The following is a 24991-nucleotide window of genomic DNA, read 5'->3' on the forward strand; positions in this document are numbered from 1 at the left end:
TGCCTCTCTGCTCTCTTCCTATCATTGCAGTGAGAGGATATTGAGGTGGAAGTTTCTGCTTGGTCCAGAATTAGAAGCAAACGCTGAAAGACACAGGCCTGAAGCCTTCTACCCTCAGCTGGGAACATGAGGGGAGGTGCCCACCCCAGGCTGCACACAGCATCACCACCTTCCACACCACCACCCTCCACACACACGCACCTGCTGGCCACGTAGGAGACAGAGCCTTCATGAGAGATGCTCCCCAGTCCCACCTCCAGCCCCACATGGGAGGGAGCAAACTCTCCCACTGAAATCAGATGAAAGAAAAGCCACTCCACCAGACCTTCTCCGCCAGCTGGGAGTGCCCCATAAAGGAGGCTGACATCTGTATCTCCCACGTGAACCTCCATCTGCATCTGCATCTTCAGAGCCAAGTCCCAGATGAGGAGCTGAGTTTGGCTGGTTTTAGAAGAAGCAATTCTCAAGAAATTAGAGTGAAGGACTGAGAAGGAGAAAAAGTCAATGAACAGTGAGCTATAATGAGCTGATCACCACCCAGGCAACTGGAGCACCAACCAACTAGGAACCTTCTGGAAAAAAATGTGTGGAATGCTCCTCAGAGCCATCCGCCTGGAGGTGGGGCGGCAAGGGCATTAAGCCACCAGCTCCCACCCTGGGGTTAAGGGCTGCCTTCAGGGGCATTACTCATGCCCCTTCCTCACAGGCTTCAGAGACAGCCCCATGACAGAGAAGCCTGTTGGGTGCTGAGGTGCAGAGCAGTCAGTGGGCACGAAGGTGTCCACAGCTGGAGAGGGAGCGGCGGGCGTGGCTGAGGGACTGGGACTCTGGGTGTCACATCTCTGCTGCAAGGCCCGCCCACACACCAACTTTGTGAGCAGGGATGGCATCTGGTTCCACACTGCTCTGTAATATAACTGGTTCAGTGGGGTGTTACCACAGCTACAAAGGGGTTACAACAGCTCAGTGACTGCCCGTCAAGCAGGGATGAAGGAACGGGAGAACAGTGGCAAGGCATTGGGAACCACCCCCGCACCCTCAACCCAGCCTCTGCAAGACCACCATTCAGTGTGACAATACATGTGAGCCTCCCAGGAATCAAGTGGACATGACAAAAGGGATCCGCCCAACCAGTGTGCCTACTGGGCAAGGGGGCTCACAGGAAGAGGCTGGGTGACATGTAAAAAGCAGTGATTGCCCCCATGGAGCGGAGAGATTGCGTTCACGTCAAGATCAGGGAGGCGCTGCAGTGGCCTCCGGGGACCTCACACCTGAGCTCCCCAGGAGTGAACATGTAGGCACGTGTTCACGGGGGTATGAGGGGCTGCGCTGGCCAGGGGAGCAGCGATGTCCCACAAAGAGAGGATTCCAAACACTGGACAAGGAAAGATTTGAATTGGACATACAACTGACATTTCAAACTGGACTGACAGGGTGAGCATCAGTAACTGAAAATGCCCCGGACATCTGTTATTATCTTCCCAAGATACCACAGAGAAATGGGAAAGATGTGTTCAACAGAGCACAGCAGACCTGAGAATAGTCAAACCACGATGCCTTTGTACCCCCGCTGAGCAGAGACACCCCAGTGAACCAGTTATATTACAGAGCAGTGCGGAACCAAAGACAGAAAGAGACACATGTTAAACCATCTGAGTATCCTATCTGCTTTAGAGGTGCCCAGTTAACCCCTGCGGTGACAGCTAACACTCTCTGGGATGCTGGAAGGAGCTGGACAAACAGAGTGTGACTCAGGATGAAAAGCTCAGGGAATTAAACATACCTTTTTAAAAAGTTGAATTAAACAGGGAAAATTAAGATATGAAGTAGATGGGTGTACTTGGTTACATTTCCTCAGATCTTATTCTAAACCAAATTTTCTTAACTAGAGACCCAAAGCTCCTCCCCCAGAGAGCAAAGGAATAAGCTGAGAAGATCTGCATGCAACTATCTGTATGCAATCGTCCATACGTTTGTACATATGTGGTTTTGTGATGGAAGAAACCCATCGTTTTCATTAGTTTTTCTAGGAAATCCTTGATCTCAACAAGGTAAAGAGGCACTTATTTGTGTTACTAATCGGTATTGAAATTTTTCCATGTCAATACCACTGTTTTATTTCTTCAGGAAATAATTGGAAAGCATTCTGCTTCCCCCTGGGCTCAGAGAGCCCCTGGCCTGTGGCTGCGCAAGCTCCAGCCGGACAGCACATCCCCCTGGTGGCCTCTGTGAGAACTGCAGCCAAAGCCCCTGGTTGAGAGAAAACCTGCCAGATCCAGATAATCCTGCCGATGACAAACGTCACAGGCTGCATGTGCCGTCGGCACACCGAGACACAATTTCTTAAACTATTAATGACTATGTAACTTTGTTAACATGCAATAGAAAAAGATAAGAAAGGAGTTGATTTTGAGGCATTATTTTCTAACAACAGGACAGGTGGATTTAGCACAAGAAAAGCCAAGATAATACTTAAATAACTGAAGTTTGGGAAACAGTGATCTAATTAACCCCTCCCCCTTTTTCTGATGAGGGGAGTGAAGTGCGAAAAAGGTAGGAAACCACACCAGGTCACATAGAGCTTGTTAGGGGAAAAGACAGGATCAAACTCAGGTTTCCTGAACTCTAGTCCAAGGTTCTTCAAGGTACTGTGAGCCTCCTCCTTGCCAGGCGGTAGCGCTAGAGATAGAAATCGAATCCCAGTGGGCTCAAAAAGTGAGCAGGAACTAAAAACACAGCCTCCAGGTAGTTCACGCGGGCAAAGGCACAGGGTTAACAAGGCGCGCCAAGGGTTTCTATGAGCCTCACAAACGGTTAATAGTATCTTTTTGGACTCTCCTGGTGGCTCAGATGGTAAAGCATCTGCTTACAATAGGGAGACCTGGGTTCGATCCCTGGGTCAGGAAGATCCTCTGGAGAAGGCACCCCACTCCAGTACTCTTGCCTGGAAAATCCCATGGACGGAGGAGCGTGGTGGCTACAGCCCATGGCGTCGCAAAGAGTCGGACACGACTGAGCGACTTCACGTAATATACATCTTTTTGTAAAGGACGTATTAAGTTGAGCGACATGAACATGCTATCTTTATGGGTCACAAACAATCAAATATGAGACAGGTCAGGTGATATAACCTGAGAATGTAGGGCTCTGCCTTTTAGTTCACAGTGCCCTATGAGACACTTATAGGGAACAATGGAGTTAGTGAGGTTTTTTTTAATTGAAGTATAGTTTATTTACAATGCTTTGTTAGTTTCTGGCGTACAGCAAAGTGACTCAGATGCTGTGTTAGTTTCTGGTGTAGAGCAAAGTGATTCAGATATATATTTTTATATATACACATATATATGCTTTTTCATATTCTTTTCCATTATAGTTCATTACAAGATATCGAATACAATTCCCTGTGCTATGTATTAGGACATTGTTGTTTACCTATTTTATATATAGTGGTGTGTTTCTGCTAATCCCAGACTCCTAATTTATCCCTCTCCCCACCTTCCCCTTTAATAGCCATAAGTTTTTCTTCTAAGTCTGTGAGTCTGTTTCTGTGCTGGAAATAAGTTCATCTGTAGCATATTTTAGATTCCAAGACCATAACCAAGCCACATTCTCTATCCACATCATGTGCAGATAAAGAGATGATCACTGGAGAGCAGAGGCCAGTTCTGACTTAGAGCCCACAGGGAGCGAGTTCCCAACTGGGACTCAGGCCAGATGCCAGGTCTGTGCCCAGGCTCTGTGCACACATACGGGGTCTGGCACAAGTCCCCAGAGCCCTCCTGTACCTGGTTTCCTCAACTCTAAATACAGACACAGATGCAGATGGCGATGTAGGTCTCCATATTGATAGCAATATACAAACTCTACTACCCCTAGAATTGTCTTGAGGACTCAGTAAATTACTTCCTGTTCATCAAAAGATGAATAGTTAGGCAAAATAGGGTACATGATACAATGGAACAGGATTCAACCTTCAAAAGGAAGGAAATTCTGATACCTGCCACAACATACACGAATCTTGGCTAAGTGAAATAAGCCATCACAAAAGGACAAATACCACATGATTCCACTCATGTGAGGAACCCAAACTAGTCAAATTCACAGAGACAGAAAGCAGGACGGTGGTTGCCAGGGGCTGGGGAGGAGGGGACAATGGAGTGAGAGGTTTTTTATTCATTGAAGTATAGTTTACTTACAATGCTATGTTAGTTTCTGGTGTGCAGCAAAGTGATTCAGTTGCTGTGTTAGTATCTGGTGTATATCAAAGTGATTCAGATATGTATAGGTATAGATATATATTCTTTTTCATATTCTTTTCCATTATAGTTCATTATAAGATATTTAATATACTTCCCTGTGCTATGCAGTAGGGCCTTGTTGTTTATATATAGTGGTGTGTATCTGCTAATCCCAAACTCCTAATTTATCCCTCTCCTCACCTTCCCCTTTGGTAACCATAAATTTGTCTTCTAAGTCTGTGAGTCTATTTCTGTTTTGGAAGTAAGTTCATTTGTATCACATATTAGATTCCACACATAAGTGATACTATATGATATTTGTCCTTCTCTGCCTTTATCTGACTTACTTCACTTAGTACCATAAGCTCTAGGGCCATGTATGTTACTGCAAATGACACTGTTTCATCCCTTTTATGGCTGAGTAGTATTTTATTGTGTATATATACACCACCGCTTCTTTACACACTCATCTGTTGATGGACACTTGGGCTGCTTCCCTGTCTTGGCCATTGTAAACAGTGATGCTATGAACTGGGTGCTTGTATCTTTAGAGTTTTCTTCAGATGAATGCCCAGGAGTGGGATTGCAGGATCCTGCCTGCAATTAGCTTAGCTCCAGTTTCAGTTTTTTAAGGCACCTCCATGCTATTTTCCACAGTGGCTGCACCAATTTACATGCCTACCAACAGTGTAAGAGGATGGGGTGTTAGTGTTTAATGAGGACGGGGTTTCAGTTTGAGAAGATGAAGAAGTTCTGGAGATGGATGGTGGTGACGGTTGCACGCAATGTGAATGTACTTAATGCCACTAAGCTGTATACTCACAAAGGGTTGAAATAGTACATTTTATGCTACGATCATTTTATCACAAAGGAAATTTAACTGAGCTACTTCTTAATGCACTCAGTAACTCTTACACAAGTGTTTTTTAAATGAATAGAGACACAACACATTGGCAGATGCTACAAATGGCCCACGACTGGGGCGGAGGACCAGAAATAACCCCAAGGATCAAAAGAAAGAAGGAATTAAGTAGAAAGTCAAGTTGGGACAGTCCCGTGTGAGAAAGGGACAGGAAACAAGCTGATACCTCAGTGGCAGACGAAAATAAAAATAAAAACAGGAGGTGAGGTTCACCTGTCCCTTAAGAGGTAGAAGTTCACTCCACAAGCATGTGTAAGGTAGCAGCTACCAGCGACCACGCACACTGCTCTATGCTTCCTGCAAAACTGCAGGACAAGCAAGCGAGAAAATAAGCAGCCTCACTGCAAGGCAGGCTGTAGGGAGCCGCTAAGATCAACCCAACGTGAGTGAGAACTGGGTCGCGCAGGCTTGTAACTGTCAGAGCCAAGTGGAAGCTGGAAATAAAATAATTGCCGTGGCTATGCTTGTACCCGAGCAGAAGCAGACCTGTGCTGTGACTCGGCTAATCACATTCATCACCACTCCTTCCTCCCAAGTCTTTAAAGCCCGAAGAGAGAGGTCACCAGCAAACAGAGGAGAACAACCGCTTACAGACGTTCCAACAGGCCAACGCCTGGGCCCCAGCCCCAGACAGCCTGACTTAGCTGCTCTAGGGTAGAAACTGGACATTTAAAATCTCTTCAGGTGACTCAAACGGGCACCCGGGCCTGAGATCCACCCAGTTAGAATAGCAACTGCGCTCCATCTAGTCCTGGTCCTGGGAGGCCCTTGGGTAGAGGAAACAGCAGAAGATGCTCTAGAGCTGGACTCAGGAGGAGGATGCGTTTTCATCCCTCAGTCAGAGGGGACCGCCTGCGATCTTACAGCCGCTCTTGAACAGAGGAAATCCACCCCACCTGCTCAGGAGGTGGGCTCCCCCAGGGAGCTTAGCACCCAGCTGGGCCCGTGAGGGTTAAGAGGCCCTCCTGCCACTGATCAGAAGGGCTTCTCGGGGCATGTGACCCACAGAGGTCTCTCCCTCTGGAAGGAACCCCACTCCACCCCTACCCTGGCCCAACCAACAGAAGGGAGGGTCTCCTAGGCTAGGCTCCTACGTGTTCTTCCCCACTCAGGAGTGGGGAGAAGGGAAGAGGACCCCGGGAGAGCGCTTACCTCTGAGCTGCCCAGCGCAGGGAAGCCTGGGCCTGGGCCCCCAGGTGGCCCAGGAGGGCGCTGAGGGCGGGCTGTTGAGAAGGAAGCTGAAAGTGCAGGCTGCTTCTCTCCTTCTCCAGGGCTTCTAATCTTTGTTGGATCATCTCGGCTGGAAACCCAAAAGGATGAGAGAGAAAGAAAGAAACATGCGACTCAAAATAGACAACCCAAGGTCCCTGGCTCCACCCCCCGCCAATGGTCGCCTCAGCGACATAATAGAAAGGTCACTTGTTTCTAGGTCAGTACTCTTCATCTCTAGGTTGATGTTTTTTAAGTATCTTCTGTCTTTTTATTGAAAATACAGCCCCCTTAGCTTTCATTCTTCTAAGTCTCAGAGGTTATAGTCCATGTATTTATATGATGATCATCATTATGATCATCACACAGGAGCATGCCTCATACTGTGCATATCAGTCAGTCGTGTTCGACCCTTGGTGACCCCATGGACTGTAACCCGCCAGGCTCCTCTGTCCATGGGATTCTCCAAGCAAGAATACTGGCGTGGGTTGCCATTTCCTTCCCCAAGGGATCTTCCCAACCCAGGGATCGAATCTGCCTCTTGCATCCCCTGCATTGGCAGGTAGGTTCTTTACCACCACACCAACCGGGAAGCCCATACCTCACACGAATTATTTTTAACACCATGATGATCACTTAGGAGAAAACCTGCTAATGTTGATGAGTTCTGTATAACCAGTTGAAAAAGATCAGTCCCCAAGTGCTGATTTTGAGAATGTTTCCTTAGACACTGTTCATCAAGAGAGACTTACTCACAGTTACTAAAGTCACTAAAGTGATGCTCAAACTCTGTCATGCTACAGATGAGCAGAGATCCACTTCTGTTCAGAGTATGGCTCTTATTATTTTTTCAAAGACATTAAATCTCCTAAGAGAAGGCATAAACAGTAATCACTGCGAGACATTTTTTTCTTCAAAGAAAATAAGCTGCAGAAATTGGAATCCCATTAACTAAGAACCTACCCTCATAATCAAATACCTCAAGAACTGGAAAGTTTCCCATAAAGCTATTTTTTTTTAGAAATGCAAGGACTGGAGTTAAAAATATATGAGTCAGAGCTTCCCTTCCGTTGGTCCTTGACCGGTGGGAAGGACCTTGATCCCCTCCGCCCCCTGGTAGTAGATGGGCTCTGGGGCCCCGGAGATCCCAGGCAGCCACTTCCAGCCACGAGCGCCACCTGCTGACCCCGGTGTGCAACGCAAATACTACCCTTTACTATCGGGGCTTCCCAGGTGGCACGAAGAACCCGCCTGCCAATTCAGGCGATGTAAGAGACACGGGCTCAATTCCTGCATCGGAAAGATCCGCTGGAGGAGGAAATGGCAACCCACTCCAGTATTCTTGCCCAGAGAATCCTACGGACAGAGGAGCCTGGCGGGCTACAGTCCATAGGGTTGCACAAAGTCGGACAAGACTGAAGCGACTTAGCACACACACATCTTTTACTACGTGTGCCGTGAGAGCATGTTCCAGAGGCTCTGGCCTAGATCACAGAGCGTGCTAAGTCAATCAGTCGTGTTTGACTCTTTGTGGCCCCATGGACTATAGCCCCAAAGGCTCTTCTGTCCATGGAATTTTTCAAGCAAGAAGATTAGAATGGGTTACCATTGCCTACTCCAGGGCATCTTCCCAACCCAGAGACTGAAGCAGGGTCTCTTACATCTCCTGCATGGGCAGGAGGATTCTTTACCACTAGCACCACCTGGGAAGCCCCAAAATTTAAAGCAAAGTTCTTCAAAGATACTCTTTTACTATTGTTGCTGTTGTTTAGTCACTCAGTCGTGTCTGACTCTTTGTGACCCCATGAACTGTAGCCCTCCAGCCTCCTCTGTCCATGGGATTCTCCAGGCCAGAATACTGGAGTGGGTAGCCCTTTCCTTCTCCAGGGGATCATCCCAACCCAGGGACTGAACCCACATCTCCTGAATTGGCAGGTGGATTCTTTATCACTGAGCCACCAGTGAAGCCCTAGCTCACAATATATGTTTACATTTCTACCGCCCTACAGCTCATTTTCCAAGTGAGCCATTTCTATAAGGCTCAGTTTTAAATGGAAACACTGTTTCAACAAGCTTGCTATTTTGAAAGCTCTTTGAACACACTTTTTATCCTACACCAGCAGAGGTCAGGGCTAATCGCAGTGCACCCCTCTTGAGCAGCAACACGTACTTGGAGGAGACGAGGGCCCAGGTGTCATGGGGAGCAGCCCCAAGTCTCTGGGAGTGTCAATGGCAAGATCTTCCCATCAATTTGCTGCAGACCTTGGGACTAATAGCCAGAAACTTGCTGAGAGAATTTGCCAAGAATTCATTCTAGCGACACTGGAAAAGGTCATCTACGTCCTGTTGGAGATCAAGTACAGGTACTGCCAGGGCTCTTAGTCTGTGCCACCTTCTTCAGAATGACAGTGGAACTAATTCAGACACCACACTTACAACACACGGTGGATTCTGGCTGACAGGTGTACTAGGATTGCGCCCAGTTACCCGACCCGACCCATTCTCTAACACCAGGCTTTTAAAATACTTTATTTTAATTAATGTTTACATTTTTCTTAATTTAGTTCCTTTATTATTTAGTTATTGACTTACTTCTTTCTGTATAAGGGAGAAGGCAATGGCAACCCACTCCTGTACTCTTGCCTGGAAAATCATTCCATGGACGGAGGAGCCTGGGAGGCTGCAGCCTGTGGGGTTGCTAAGAGTCGGACACAACTGAGCAACTTCACTTTCACTTTTCACTTTTGTGCGTTGGAGAAGGAAATGACAACCCACTCCAGTGTTCTTGCCTGGAGAATCCCAGGGACGGGAGAGCCTGGTGGGCTGCCGTCTATGGGGTTGCACAGAGTCGGACATGACTGAAGCGAGTTAGCAGCAGCAGCAGCTTGTTGTATAAAACCAAAACTTCAGTGAAAAGCAAGCACATAATACCTTATATGCTTTAAAATAGCATACTGATACAATCCTGATGCAGTGATAAAGATGTGTCAAGATGTTATTACATAGAGATTAGTAGGAAACTGAGTTGGCACCTCAACTCTGCCATTTCTAGCTGCCTGACCTTCAAATAACTTAACCTTTCTAAGCTTCCATTTCCTAATCTGCAGAAACAGGCCTAATAATAGTCTACACATGACAAGGTCTTCTGAGGATTAAATGAGATAATCCACACAAAGCATTTAGCACCATGCCTGGCGCCTGGCATGTGTCCAAAAGGATTGGCTATTATTAGTTACACTACAGCATCCTGGCCTTCAAGAGTCCACAAGAAAGTTAGAGACCCAGGCTGGGCTCCCTCCACTGGTCACTGTACTGTAAATTGCACCCTTCCGCTGCCACATGAGAAGTCCACAGAGAACCCTAGCTGGCCTAGCAGAAGCAAACACTAGAAATGGGAAACTGGCTTCCAAAAATCAGATTCACAATAAATGCCAAAGGAAAAGTAATTGTGATTATCCCAGGAAATAACTGTGATTAGCTATGTTCAATGCTGCCACTTACTTTAAATTATTTCTATTTTATGATTTTAGAAAGTGCACTAGATCATCTCACACCAGTCAGAATGGCCATCATCAAAAAGTCTACAAACAATAAACGCTGGAGAGGGTGTGGGGAAAAGGGAACCCTCCTACACTGTTGGTAGAAATGTAAATTGATGCAGCGACTATGGAAAACAGTACTGAGGTTTTAAAAACTAAAAATAGAGCTACCATATGACCCAGAAATCCCCCTCCTAGGTGTATATCCAAAAGAAACCATAATTCAAAAAGATACATGCACCTCTATGTTCATAGAAGCACTATTAACAGCAGCCAAGACATGGAAGCAACCTAAATGTCCATCCACAGATGAATGGATAAAGAAGATGTGGTACATATATACAATGGAACATTACTTGGCCATAAAAAAGAATGAAATAATGTCATTTGCAGCAACATGGATGGATCTAAAGATTAGCATACTAATTGTCAGACAGAGAAAGACAAATATCATTATGATGTCATTTATAAGTGGAAACCAAAAGAAAAAAAAAGTGATTGTTGCTGTTTAGTTGCTAAGTCCTGTCTGACTCTTGGAATCCCATGGACAGAGGCCATGGACTGCAGCCTTCCAGGCTTCTCTGTCCATGGGATTCTCCAGGCAAGAAGACTGGAGTGGGTTGCCATGCTCTACTCCAGGGGAACTTCCTGACCCAGGGATCAAATCCACATCTCCTGTCTCTTGCACTGGCAGGCAGGTTCTTTACCACTAGCACTACCAGGGAAGCTCTCATTTGCAGCTGGATGAGTATAAAAACGTAACACTCATCAAATCTAAAATCTACTGCCTACCTCGCAAGATTCTGCTCCTTCTTCCAAAGGCACCATCTGGGCCTGCAGTTGTGCATTCTCTGACTTGGCTTCGTCCTGTAACTCCAGGTTCTGGTGATCCTCCCTGTAGTTTCCCCACACTCACACCCTCTCCATTTGTTCTGCATCTGGTCCAGCCAAAGTCTCACCACTTCTGCAGCTGAGTTACTTTCCACCCAGGAGCTTACATCTCCACCGTTTCATCTCTGCACATCACTGACAGGGCTCCCCTCACAACACTCAGGTGTGAGAAGCTCATGAGCCAGTGAACGGACACAGGAATTTAGAGACTGTCACACCTTATCACAAGATGTTCTCCAAATCCCGGAGGACTTGCCTGGCCTCCAGGACAGAGGCCAAATGTCTATGCCTGGTGCTGGGGACCACAGGCACGCTGTCTAGCCTAGCTCACTCCACCCCCATTGCACTCTGCCCCAGAGTGATGCAGTGGCAACACTTCTTGAAAAGAACACAGAATCTAAACACTAAGAATCAGGGCACCAAGCTGGTGTAACCATTTTGGAAACTGTTTGGCAGTAACTGCGTATATACACTATATCCCATGATCCAGTAATTCCACTCCTAGGGATATATCCAAAACACTTCCATCAAACAAGAAATATGACAACAGACATAAATTTATTTATAATGGTTCAAAACTCAAAATAACTCAAAAGGACCACAGATAAATAAACTACACAGCAGTAAAAACTGAACTGACTACTGCTACATGAAGAACATGGATGACTCTCATACACACACTGTACAATTCCATGTATAGAAAGTTCAGAAACAGGCAAAACCAAACTATGGTGATAGAGGTCAGAATAATGTTTATCATGGGGGAGGTAAAGACATTGTCTGGGAAATGGGGATGAGGGAGTCTCACTGAGTGTTGGAAATATGCTGTATCCCGTTCCAGGCAGTGGTTACAGAGGGCACACATACATAAAAATTGACTGAGATTTGCACTGTACAATACAGCTTTATGCACCTTATTACATTACTGGCCTTCCCAGGTGGCGCTAATGGTAAAGAACCCACCTGCCAATGCAGGAGACATAAGAAACGTGGGTTCAATCGTTGGGTCAGGAACATTTGCTGGAGGACAGCATGGCAACCTACTCCAGTATTCTTGCCTGGAGAATCCCATGGACAGAAGAGCCTGGTGGGCTACAATCCATGGGGTCACAAAGAGATGGACACAACTGAACCGACTTAGCATGCACCTTATTAAATTATTATATATTTTACCTCAATTAAAAAATTTTAGTGCATAAAAAATAAGAAGCACCTGAATTCCATCACCAACTTCAATGCTGGCAGAGTTTTCAGGGTCCGATAAGTTACTTCCCCATTTAAGTCTCAGAGTTTCATCCACTAAATGGGAAGAAGGTCTCCTTAGGGGTCTAAAGAAGTCACAATTGTGATTAAACAGCAAAGAGATGTACTGGTGGTCAGCTCACAGCAGACATGTTCTCTCAGCTCTGAGGCTGGAGGTCTGGTATCACCGAGGCCACATCGGGCCCTGTGAGGGGCTCTCCTGGGGCATGTGGGGCAGACTGTCACCATGCACGACCTCACAGGTCCGAAAGAGAGGCAGCCAGCTTCTTTCTGCAAGGGCACTGATCCCATGCACGGGGCTCCATCCTCATGATCTGACCACCCCAAAGGCCCCAGCTCCTAACACCACCATATCAGGATTTGGGGTTTCAACATATGAATCTGGGGGATGCAAACAATCAGTCCATCATATGCTTCAAAGTGGGGAGGGGATGCTTCAGCCAGAGTGGCCCGTTTTATCTACCCATGTAGATGGTGTGGAAAAATGGGAGGGATGGAGGAGTGTTTGAAAATGACTGGAAATAGCATTTTTCACTTTCTAAATAACATGCTTATTTGTTATTTCATGTATTCATTCCATTAACAAATATTCTGGTAACTGAACATTCTTTGGCTGTAGGGTTGCCAGGATGAGCAAGACACAGTCCTGGTTGTTCAGGGACCCGGTGACTGGGGACAGGGGATCAAAACCACAAACAGGCCTTGTCTTGTCTGCCCGTGAGGAGGGGGAGCCGGCTGTCACACGGGGAGAGGGGGCACGTGAAGGAGCACATAGCCGTGTGTGCCTGCCAGCACTTAGGGTGCAGGGGGCAGGGCCTCAGGGAGCCACACAGAGGCCTGGGGGGCCCAGCTGGCAATGCGCCCACCGGTGCCTGAGGGTAGAGCATACTGCGGGACAGCCAGATGGGTGGGAGGCAGGTCACACTGAGAAATAAACCGATGAAACAAGTAAGTGAATGCATGAGGGTAAAGAGAGTCAGATGTTTCAGTATGAGAGGATATTCTTACAATTATGGAAAGAGATTAGGGCTGAAAGAACTTAGGATTGTTATATTAGATTTGGAAGAACTGATGTGTGTGTGTGTGTGTGTGTGCGTGCACTCCGTCATGTCTGACTCTTTGCAATCCCATGGACTGTAGCCCACCAGGCTGTTCCATCCATCGAATTCTCCAGGCAGGAATACTGGAGTAAGTTGCCATTTCCTTCTCCAGAGGATCCTCCCGACCCAGGGGCTGAACCCGCATCGCTTATATCTCCTCCATCGGCAGGTGCGTTCTTTACCACTAGCACCATCTTTAACACAAACATAGATAATTATGGAAATATCCATTTATATGTGACTGTGTTTACAGATATTTTCTATCTTCATCCACTGAGAAAGCCTTGACACAACAATACCCCAGTAGCAGTGGGCACACAGATCCTGGTTTCTAAACACCACCCTCCTTGAAAGGAGGCCTGGGGGGCCTTGTTAAGACTGGCTGATTCTAAGTCTGAGGCAGGGCCGGTTCAAAATGAGTCTGGAGTATCTTGTTGTACAAATAATAAGGACAAGCTAAAGACTGATAGGGATATATCAACTGAAGACAAGAACTACATTGAATGAGCTCCCATAAGTGGCTCTAGTGGTAAAGAACCCGCCTGCCGATGGAGGAGACAGAAGAGATGCAGGTTCCATCCCTGGGTTGGGAAAATCCCCTGAAAAAGGAAATGGCAACCCATTCCAGTATTCTTGCCTGGAGAATTCCATGGACAGAGGAGTCTGGTGGGCTATGGTCCATGGGGTCACAAAGAGTCAGACACAAGTAAAGCAACTTAGCACACACACAACACAAGGCAAATTTAGAATAGTTTATGAAGTACCACCCACTGAATAGAACAGGAGTCTTGCAATTGCATCTATGCCAACAGATTGCCAACTGCTAAAGAGGAATGGCTCTTTGGTAAGGTGCAGGGCAGAAATGTGATCTTAGCATTTAATCAGTTTCTAGAGGACAAACAGTAAACGCATGCTGAGAAGCCCGGGAGCCACGGGTACAACCAACTGATCAAGGCTAGCATCAGCGGTGGCCAGAGGAGTCTGCCTGTGGAGATACCTGCTAAGATTCGCCAAGAAGTGCACAGTCCCTGTCCCACATTTCCATCACGTCTCTGTCAGGGCTGCACCGCCTGAGTCCAGTCACGAGGAAGCATGTTGGAGATGGACCCACGTTGGAATTCATCCAACAAAACGTAAGGTCTGCACGCCTTAAAACGCTTAGGGATGTAGGGCCGAGTACTGAGGGATGGTTCCACACAGGAGGGGACTGAGGGAACATGACGACCACATGCAACATGCCTTAACACTCTCAAGGACATAGGACTGAGTACTGAGGGATGGTTCCACACAGGAGGGGACTGGGGGAACATGACGACCACGTGCAACATGCCTTAAAACGCTCAAGGACGTAGGACCGAGTACTGAGGGATGGTTCCACACAGGAGGGGGCTGAGGGAACATGACAACCACATGCAACATGCCTTAAAACGCTCAAGGACGTAGGACCGAGTACTGAGGGATGGTTCCACACAGGAGGAGACTGGGGGAACATGACGACCACGTGCAACATGTATTCTAGTCCAGGGAGGATAAACGCCCAGCGCTGGATCCCGGTTGGTGATGTGTAAACAGTCTGAGGACCGGACAGGAACGGTGGGTCAGTGTTGACTCCTTGACTGACTGAGACAGTTGCAGGGTGGGGGCGTGTGACAGGATCTTTGTTTGGGGATGTGTGTGGGGTAAGTAGGGCTGCCAAGGTACTGCGCCCACAGTTGACTCTCAAGGGATACACACAGCCAGCGGGGGACCCAGAGGGAGGGAGAGATGCGAGCTCTCTGTACTGTACTTGCAACTTCTGTAAGTGGGGAATTATTTCCAAATAAATTCTTTCTAAAACTTATGAATAGCGACTTCCCTGGTGATCCAGTATCTCGGGCTTCATGCTCCCAAGGCAGGGGGCCTAGGTTTGATCCCTGGCCAGGAAACATACCTGCAACTATAGATCTCACATGTGGCAATGAAGATCAAAGATCCCACATGCTGCAACTAAAGCACAACACAATCAAATAAGTACGTTTTGTTTAAAATTTTTAATTTAAAAAGTAAATAAAAAACAAAACTTACAAGTAGACAACTGCAGCACAACTAAATGGGGTATTTGTGACTTGACATTATTTGTCTGAATTCTGCTTCGTCTTTAGGAAAATCTCTTCTATCGTTCTATTTGGCCAGCGGTTGAGGAAACATAACTCACTGTCTCTGGCTTTTCTTTCTTGTACACCTCTGCCAGCTTTCTGCACATATTGTTCATCTGATTGCAGTTTGAAGCTCAAGTCTGAAAGCCAGTTTTAGAGAGTATTGCATACAGCAGGTGCTGAGTAAATGTGGTTGGCTAACTGTCAGAACAGTCACAACATTAGAATCTGGGGGTGCATTTTGTAAGCACAGTGGAGTAGTAAAAACAAACAACTCAAAGTTAACCAGGAAAGATATTACCAAGCAGTAAGCAAAATGATGCATAATATGTTCTCAATGATACAATGTATTTAATTTATGAATCTAATACACTATTTATAGGACCTCAGCAATGAAAATGCTAACTGACATCTCATTCCAATTTGGATCAAGCAAATGCTTTTTTTGATGTTGCTATAACATATTTATTAATGTTTAATTGAGGGGCACCACTCATCTGTTACTCCTTGGCATATTAGCCCTGAGCACCTGTTTCCTGGGCTACAAGATGGAAACAGAATGAAAGAAAAGTAATTTCTACATCTATGAATAAATAAGCAAACAACCATTTACAGAGCAGTAAGAAATCTCCACACCTAAAGGCATCCTGCTAAACAGACTCAATTCCTTCTGCCGTGTTCCCTCTATGGGATGACAGAAGAGATGGTGTAAACCCCTTTCTTGGCCATGCAGCCATTCTACCTTCTAAGGGGGCCCTTTAAAGTTAAGAAGCAATCAATGTCTTCCTAAGTCATCCTGCCTTGGTTTTTACATAATAGCCAAGAAATGCTATTCATTGAGAGCTGAATAGTATAACAATTCCACATTACCATATACATCATGTGAGATGACCAGTTTACAAAGAATAAGACTGTGATAAAACGTATTTCAGACTGACCGGAGACAGCCTCTGACATTTCAATGTGTTGGAATCTGCTGGACTCGTTATCATAAAAATCAGCCACTCTTGGGGCACTGAAGCCTTCAAGCATAATAATCCTTTCTGAGCATCTATTACATGCCCAGCACTATATATACATTATTTCTGAGCTTCACAGGACTTCTATAGCAGGAATCCAATTGCAGAACCTAAGATGCAGAGAATTTAAGTCATTTGCACAAGACCTGGATTTCCCTCGTGGCTCAGCTGGTAAAGAATCCACCTGCAATACGGAGACCTGGGTTCAATCCCTGGGTTGGAAAGATCCCCCAGAGAGGGGAAAGGCTACCCACACCAGTATTCTGGCCTGGAGAATTCCATGGACTGTATAGTCCATGGGATCACAAAGAGTCGGACACAACTGAGTGACTTTCACTTTCACTTTTCAGAATGTGAACCTTGACTCTTTTGGTGGCAAACTCTAGGCTTTTGCTATTAGACTTCCCAAGAGCCACCCCCAAAACTGTACCAGCACCCACAGTTTCCCCCATCACACAGAGATGCTGTCTGTCTACTCACCTGTGTGGGTCCCTAGAGGCAGTGGCACCCACCGGGCAGAGCTGAGTCCTAATCATCTCTGCCAATACCCAGTTCAGCACTAGGCTCACAGTAGGTACTAGGCAAAGGTACTAGGTACTTATTCATTCGTAAATAAATGAATGTCTACATTTGCATGAAGAACGCTGTAGACATGGAAAAACAACAACCAGCCTGCACACTGCTAGCGCCAAGTGCCTTGCTATCCTCACAGTGACCTCATGAGGGGGCCGTGGTTGTTCCCATTTTACAGATCAAAAGACTGAGGCTCATGGAAAGTTTAAGAGATTTTTTTCTGGGTTAGTTGTACCACTATATGGATTTAGAAATAAAACCAAGGTCTGTCTGACTCCAAAACCTGTTCTACAGGGAAGATCACATCCTACAGTGTAGACCATATCCTGAAATACACACCAGGATGCGTTATATGGGATGCTTCTCTGGTGGTTCAGATGGTAAAGAATCTGCCTGCAATGCAGGAGACCTGGGTTTGATCCCTGGGTTGGGAAGACCCCCTAGAGAAGCGAACAGCTATCTACTCCAGTATTCAAGCCTGGTGAATTCCATGGACAGAGCAGCCTAACAGGCTACAGCCCATGGGGTGGCAAAGAGTCAAACACAACTGAACAACTAACATATATACATACGTATGCAAACGCAAACGATTCTATCAGCTCATCTTTCACCTAACCCGTTTACTCACAGGAAGCATTCAGGAGCCAAAACAAACCAAAAAAAAAAGAACTGGCAAAAGTGGAAACAGCCTCACATCCAATTCTAGGGGGATGTTTAAAATAAATTATGGTATTTAGCCACTTATATGGAATGCTATGTAGAAAAACAATTAGAAAATCTGCGAGAGAGCATTTTAATATTACACAAGAAAAACAAGATACAAAATTACAAGCACGGGGCTTCCCAGGTGGCGCTAGTGGTAAAGAACCCACCTGCCAATGCAGGAGCCATTAAAAGACATGGGTTCGATCCCTGGGTCAGGAAGATCCCCTGAAAGACAGCACGGCAACCCACTCCAGTATTCTTACCTGGAAAATCCCATGGACAGAGGAGCCTGATGGGCTACAGTCCATGGAGTTGCAAAGAGTTGGACACGACTGAAGCAACTTAGCACAACACAGTACAGGGTCCATAATTATTTATAAATACGTTTTTTTTTAAATCTGGGAGGAAGTAAGAATTTTGGCAATCAGTCATGCAATTACAGGTGACCTTTTCTCAATTTCACTTCTTAAAAAATCAGCTGTAAAATCTTGAGCTGTTTAGTATTTAGGAAAGTATTCTATTTTTTGAAAGCCTACTGGTTTCTTATTCTACTCTTTGATTTCTGCATAAAAAATGGAGATTGGCTTCCTCCAATTCTTAATGCTAAACTGCTTAAGGTAAGCCTGGTCTCCCTGGGTCATAGATCGTTTCAGTGTATCCCAAAGAGGATTGCCAGAAATGTTATATTTTTAAGCTCCCCAATGTGTGGAAAGAAGACTAAGAAATTACTTTGGTTGTGGTATAAAAGGAAAAACAAACATTTGGGGGAGATACAAAAATTTCAGAAGACAAGCAATGATTTAATCATGGTATTTGCTCACTCAGCATTTAGCCTATCACCTTGCTCTTAATAAATATTTGTTGATTCTCTCTGAAGTATTTTCATAGAATACTTGGTTTGAAGCATCTGTTCTTCCTCAGCAAGAATTTACCAGGCAAAATCAATTGTGAGCAATCAAAATAGCAAAAGTAATGAAACGTCCAGGTTCTTCCCCAGGTCTGGGACGTGTGTGTGTGTGTGTGTGTGTGTGTGTGTGTGTGTAGGAGTGTGCACACAAATGCTGTCCTTTGGCCTGCAGACCGTGCTTCAAGTCGCAATATTCAGACACAACACAAAACATAAAGAATTCCTCAGGATCGTGAGTTTGCCAAAGGAAGGCTTGGTTATGGGTCCCTCCAAAATATTCTTTGCGTCAACTCTCAAAACTAAATTCCCAAGAAAATATTTCTTTCACCGAATGTCAATTACCAAATGCCCTAGGCAAGTAACTGACCAACTGAATTTTGGTTACTTTTTATAAGAGCCCGAGATATTCATAATTATAAAAATTGTCTCTAAAATATGTTTCCACAGGTGCTGTTGAAAACTAGACTACTGCATCTGTGTGCTCCGAGCTCATTGTTCAGAATTTGCGGTGGCTAAATTCTACTGGCAACTCTGTTGTCTGTATTTTTGTAAGAGCCAGGTCCCCCAGGATTCCAACCACTTCCGACACCTCTGCTGCCACTGCCTCCTCTCGCACCATCACCACCTGCCCAGCTGCCACTGCCTACAGTCCTGCCCCACCTAACACGCCAGCTACTTATTACAAGACAGGAGCTGAAAGCATTTCCAAGATGGAGGAACATTCATTTCCAAATAGCTGCAGAGCAGAGAACCCGAAAGAAGTGACAAGAGAAGAAAGGCAGAACAATGAAAAAAGTTGAAGAGAACACACCCCAAAATATTAAGAGTAGATAGCTGTCTCTGCATCTTGAGAACAAAGATGATTTTTTAAATTTATATTTCTGAACTTACTAGATGCTTTTTTACAATGATCATGTATTGCTTTAAACATTAACTAGTTATGTTTAAAATTTGACTTTTATATAAAAGCATCTAAACACCCCCAATTGGGCTTCCCTGGTGGCTCAGCAGTAAAGAATCTACCCGCCAATGCAGGTGACACAGGAGACCCTGGTTTGATCCTCTGAAGTAGGAAATGACAACCCGCTCCAGGATTCTTGCCTAGAAAACCCCATTGACAGAGAAGCCTGGCAGGCTACAGTCCATGGGTTCACAAAAGAGTCGGACATGACTTAGCAACTCCACAAGAAACACCCCAATTACAAGGTAGATGTAAATTGGGTAAAAGACCAGGATTCAGTTATATGCTACCTAAAAGAATCCAGTCCAGCTTTGCTTGGATTAGTATTAGGATGATACATGTTTACATGGTATTACTTTAAACCCTTTTATGTCTTTACATTTAAAGTGTATTTCTTAACAAGGCCCTACTATGGCCTATGGAACTACACTCAACATTTTGTGATAACCTATAAGGGAAAACGGGCTTCTCTGGTGGCTCAGCTGGTAAAGAATCTGCCTGCAATGTGGGAGACCTGGGTTTGATCCCTGGGTTGGGAAGATCCCCTGGAGAAGGGAAAGGCTACCCACTCCAGTATTCTGGCCTAGAGAATTCCATGGACTATACAGTCCTTGGGGTCGCAAAGATTCGGACATGACTGAGCAACTTTCACTTTCACTTCACATAAGGGAAAACAATCTGAAAAAGAATATATTGGGTTGGCCAAAATGTTTATCTGAGTTTTTCTGTTTGCGTGTGTGTGTGTGTGTGTGTGTGCGTGTGTGTGTGCACGCTTAGTCACTTTAGTTGTGTCTGACCCTTTGCTAACCCCATGGACTGTAGCTCACCAGGTTCCTCTGTTCATGGGATTCTCCAGGCAAGAATACTGGAGTGGGTTGTCATGTCCTCCTCCAGGGGATCTTCCCGACCCAGGGATCAAACCTGGGTCTCCTGCATCTCCTGCATTGGCAGGCAGGTTCTTTATCATTAATGCCATTGGGCATTATATATATATATATATATATATATATATATATATATACACACATTATATATATATATTATATATATATTATATATTATTAATATATATATCACTTTGCTGTACACGTGAAACTAACACAACATTGCAAATCAACTATTCTTCAATAAATAAATATGAATTTTGATAGATAAATTCCACTTTTAGAAATAAAAGGTAATTATCAGCTGGTTCATTCAGGTAACAGCAAGTAGGGTGCCTACCTGGGGTCAACTAGCACTAATTATGAAGTAACCACAGTCGGGCCTGTCTTTTTCCAGCCATTTAAAACTGTATAAACTGTGAAAGAGGAACTCTTGTTTAAAATATATTGGCAGATCTTCCTATGTGAAACAACTTTTTATGACATGTTCTTCATTTTAATTTAATTTAGATATATGATCCGTCATTACCAAAATGGCTTAAACACTTAGGCAATTACTAACTCACTCAGTCAGTTACTCACTCACTTAGCAATCTAGGCACACGGCTGATAAATGGAACACCTCTGTAGACTGAATACTGAAGGTTTATTAGGATGAAAAGGACAAAGCTTTACAGCAGACTGACCACACCTGCAAGGCTATGGGCATTTCTGGAAAGCAGTGGCACAGCTTAAAGATTCAGCCATTGATTCCCAGACCTCTTGTAGAATGACGTTATTGCAAATCCAAGTGGTCTCTTCTGAGCTTCTCCTTCATGAGCTCCTTTATCTTTCTCCACATCTGTCTGAGGGTTTGGGACTGAGGTGATGTGTCTCAGCCCTGTGAACCTTCTGTAGAAGTCACACAAGTGAGAGTTCAAATGTCTGTTCATCACCTCTCTCCACTGGTTTTGGCTGCACTCCATTTTCACTATTAAACTGGACATGGCATTCAATTAGTTCCTATGAACAGGCTTTTCATGAGTAATTTGCTCCGCTGGTGCTTCATACAGAATTAGTTGGACACATCTGCTTGTCACCACTCAAAAACCACAGTCTCTCTCATCCTTTTGTTAGTAATCATCACAACCTGTAATCTTTTCGGACTTCATTTTTTTTTTTATAGAACATCTTTCAATATATCCGTCTCTAATGGAACTCAGAATATTAGGAGTGCACTGTTAACCAACCACTGTCATTTTAAAAATATAATGCAAACCACATTGATGTGCCTGTCCCCTTCAACAATGGACAAATAGAATACTCCAAACTCGATGCCTCATGCCAAAGGATTCTCCTAAACTGATCTCTGGCTAATGGCATGGCAACATAAACAGCTTAAATTCTTTGAGTGGCACAAAGGGATAGAGATAAAATGGCATATTCCAAAAAAACCTAAGAAGATTAAATAAATTCTTTTCCCCAGCCAGAGCCATTCCAATTAGGCTGAAATCCAATCAGGAGGAATCAAGCATGCTAGAATATTAGTTCCTTGGAACAAAATAGAACTAAGCTGTTTTCTTTTGGCTGAAGCACCACAACAAATAAAACTGTGACCTTCAATTCAAAGGCGATGTTAATAGAGAGAAATCACAAAACAGCAGCCAGTGATCAGAATGACTACTAAACAGCAACCCTTTCAGCTGTGAGCCTGCATTTGTACTGGTTTCAAGCAATGCCCCTATAAATAGTAAGGAGAGGCTACTGGGACTTAAAGGCTCTCCAGTTTTAGACCTAGAGTCCTCAGGAACCTTGAAGATTAAAAAAAAAAAAAAAAACTGGAGTGAGTAGGAATATTTTCCCAGAGCAGGAATGCAACAGTAACTGAAAGTAGATACAAGAAACACTTCAAGGCTTCCGCTTCAAGATGGCGGAGTAGAAGGGCTTGCACTCATGTCCTCCTGCAAAAGCACCAAAATTGCAACTAGCTGTTGGACAACCATCGACAGGAGGACCCTGGAACCCACCAAAAAAATACCCCACATCCAAAGACAAAGAAGCTGCAGCAAGATGGTAGGAGGGGTGCAATCACAATAAAATCAAATCTCATACCCACCAGGTGGGTGACCCACAGACTGGAGAACAATACTACCAAAGAAATTCTCACACTGCTGTGAATGTTCTGAACCCCATGGCAGGATTCCCAGTCTGGGACACAGCAAAGGGACCGGGAATCCCCAGGGAATCTGGCCTTCAGGGCTGGCAGGACTTGATTATAGGCCTTCCAGAGGACTGAGGGAAACAGAGGCTCCAGTCTTGGAGGGCACAAACAAAATTTTGCATGGACCAAGACTCAGAGGACAGGAGCAGTGACCCCACAGGAGGCTGAACCTAAACTACCCAATGGTGTTGGGGGGCCTCCTGTGGAGGTGCGGGTCAGCAGGGCTCACCACAGGGACGGAAGCACAGAAAGTTCCCCTTTGGAGTAAACCCTCTTCGAGTTTGCCATTAACCCTACCACAGAGGCTGTAGACCCCAGGCCTGGGTCACCTCAGGCCAAACAACTATCAGCCTCATCCAGGAGCAGATAATTGGATTAATGCTTTATTAAGCAAGGCCTTGCCCACCAGAGCAAGACCCAGTTTTCCCCATCACCAGTCCCTCCCATCAAGAAGCTTATACAAGCCTCTTAGTTTCATCCATCAGAGGGCAGACAGAAGAAGCACAAGTATCACAGCAGCTAAAACAAAAACCAAATTACACAAAGTTAATCATGGTGAAAAAGCAGAAAGTTAGGTCCCAGGTGAGGGGACAAGATAAAACCCCAGAAAAATAACTAAATGAAGTGTAGACAGGCAACCTTCCAGCAAAAGAATTCAGAATAATAATCAGATCAGATCAGTCAGTTGCTCAGTCGTGTCTGACTCTTTGCGGCCCCATGAATCGCAGCACGCCAGGCCTCCCTGTCCATCACCAACTCCCAGAGTTCACTGAGACTCACACCCACTGAGTCAGTGATGCCATCCAGCCATCTCATCCTCTGTCGTCCCCTTCTCCTCCTGCCCCCAATCCCTCCCAGCATCAGAGTCTTTTCTAATGAGTCAACTCTTCGCATGAGGTGGCCAAAGTACTGGAGTTTCAGCTTTAGCATCATTCCTTCCAAAGAAACCCCAGGGCTGATCTCCTTCAGAATGGACTGGTTGGATCTCCTTGCAGTCCAAGGGACTCTCAAGAGTCTTCTCCAACACCACAGTTCAAAAGCATCAATTCTTCAGCGCTCAACCTTCTTCACAGTCCAACTCTCACATCCATACATGACCACAGGAAAAACCATAGCTTTGACTAGACGAACCTTTGTTGGCAAAGTAATGTCTCTGCTTTTGAATATGCTATCTAGGTTGGTCATAACTTTCCTTCCAAGGAGTAAGCATCTTTTAATTTCATGGCTGCAGTTACCATCTGTAGTGATTTTGGAGCCCAGAAAAATAAAGTCTGACACTGTTTCCACTGTTTCCCCATCTATTTCCCATAAAGTGGTGGGACCGGATGCCATGATCTTTGTTTTCTGAATGTTGAGCTTTAAGCCAACTTTTTCACTCTCCACTTTCACTTTCATCAAGAGGCTTTTTAGTTCCTCTTCACTTTCTGCCATAAGGGTGGTGTCATCTGCATATCTGAGGTTATTGAGATTTCTCCCGGCAATCTTGATTCCAGTTTGTGTTTCTTCCAGTCCAGCGTTTCTCATGATGTACTCTGCATATAAGTTAAATATACAGGGTGACAATATACAGCCTTGACATACTCCTTTTCCTATTTGGAACCAGTCTGTTGTTCCATGTCCAGTTCTAACTGTTGCTTCCTGACCTGCATACAAATTTCTCAAGAGGCAGATCAGGTGGTCTGGTATTCCCATCTCTTTCAGAATTTTCCACAGTTTATTGTGATCCACACAGTCAAAGGCTTTGGCATAGTCAATAAAGCAGAAATAGATGTTTTTCTGGAACTCTCTTGCTTTTTCCATGATCCAGCGGATGTTGGCAATTTGATCTCTGGTTCCTCTGCTTTTTCTAAAACCAGCTTGATCATCAGGAAGTTCACGGTTCACATATTGCTGAAGCCTGGCTTGGAGAATTTTGAGCATGACTTTACTAGCGTGTGAAATGAGTGCAACTGTGCGGTAGTCTGAGCATTATTTGGCATTGCCTTTCTTTGGGATTGGAATGAAAACTGACCTTTTCCAGTCCTGTGGCCACTGCTGAGTTTTCCAAATTTTCTGGCATATTGAGTGCAGCACTTTCACAGCATCATCTTTCAGGATTTGGAATAGCTAAACTGCAATTCCATCACCTCCACTAGCTTTGTTCATAGTGATGCTTTCTAAAGCCCACTTGACTTCACATTCCAGGATGTCTGGCTCTAGGTCAGTGATCACACCATCGTGATTATCTGGGTCATGAAGATCTTTTTTGTACAGTTCTTCTGTGTATTCTTGCCATCTCTTAGAATAATGATAGTGAAGATGATTCAGGGTCTCCAAAAAAGAATGGAGGCAAGATTGAGATGATGCAAGAAATGTTTACCAAAGACCTAGAAGAACTAAAGAACAACAACAACAAAAAAAATAGAGACAAATAACACTAGAAGGAGTCAATAGCAGAATAACTTA

General features: G+C 45.0%; 1 protein-coding gene across 4 annotated transcripts in view; it reads right to left on the bottom strand.

The window, feature by feature from the left end:
* DISC1 (DISC1 scaffold protein) overlaps window positions 1-24991 on the bottom strand; it is a 430157-nt gene that overhangs the window by 284817 nt on the left and 120349 nt on the right. For all 4 annotated transcript variants that reach the window (XM_070364536.1, XM_070364537.1, XM_070364538.1 and 1 more), the window contains exon 4: window positions 6313-6460. In XM_070364536.1, the coding sequence (XP_070220637.1) occupies window positions 6313-6460 (148 nt within the window). The remainder of the gene's footprint in view (window positions 1-6312; window positions 6461-24991) is intronic.

This window comes from Bos mutus, chromosome 28 (assembly GCF_027580195.1).
Source record: "Bos mutus isolate GX-2022 chromosome 28, NWIPB_WYAK_1.1, whole genome shotgun sequence".
NCBI lineage: Eukaryota > Metazoa > Chordata > Mammalia > Artiodactyla > Bovidae > Bos > Bos mutus.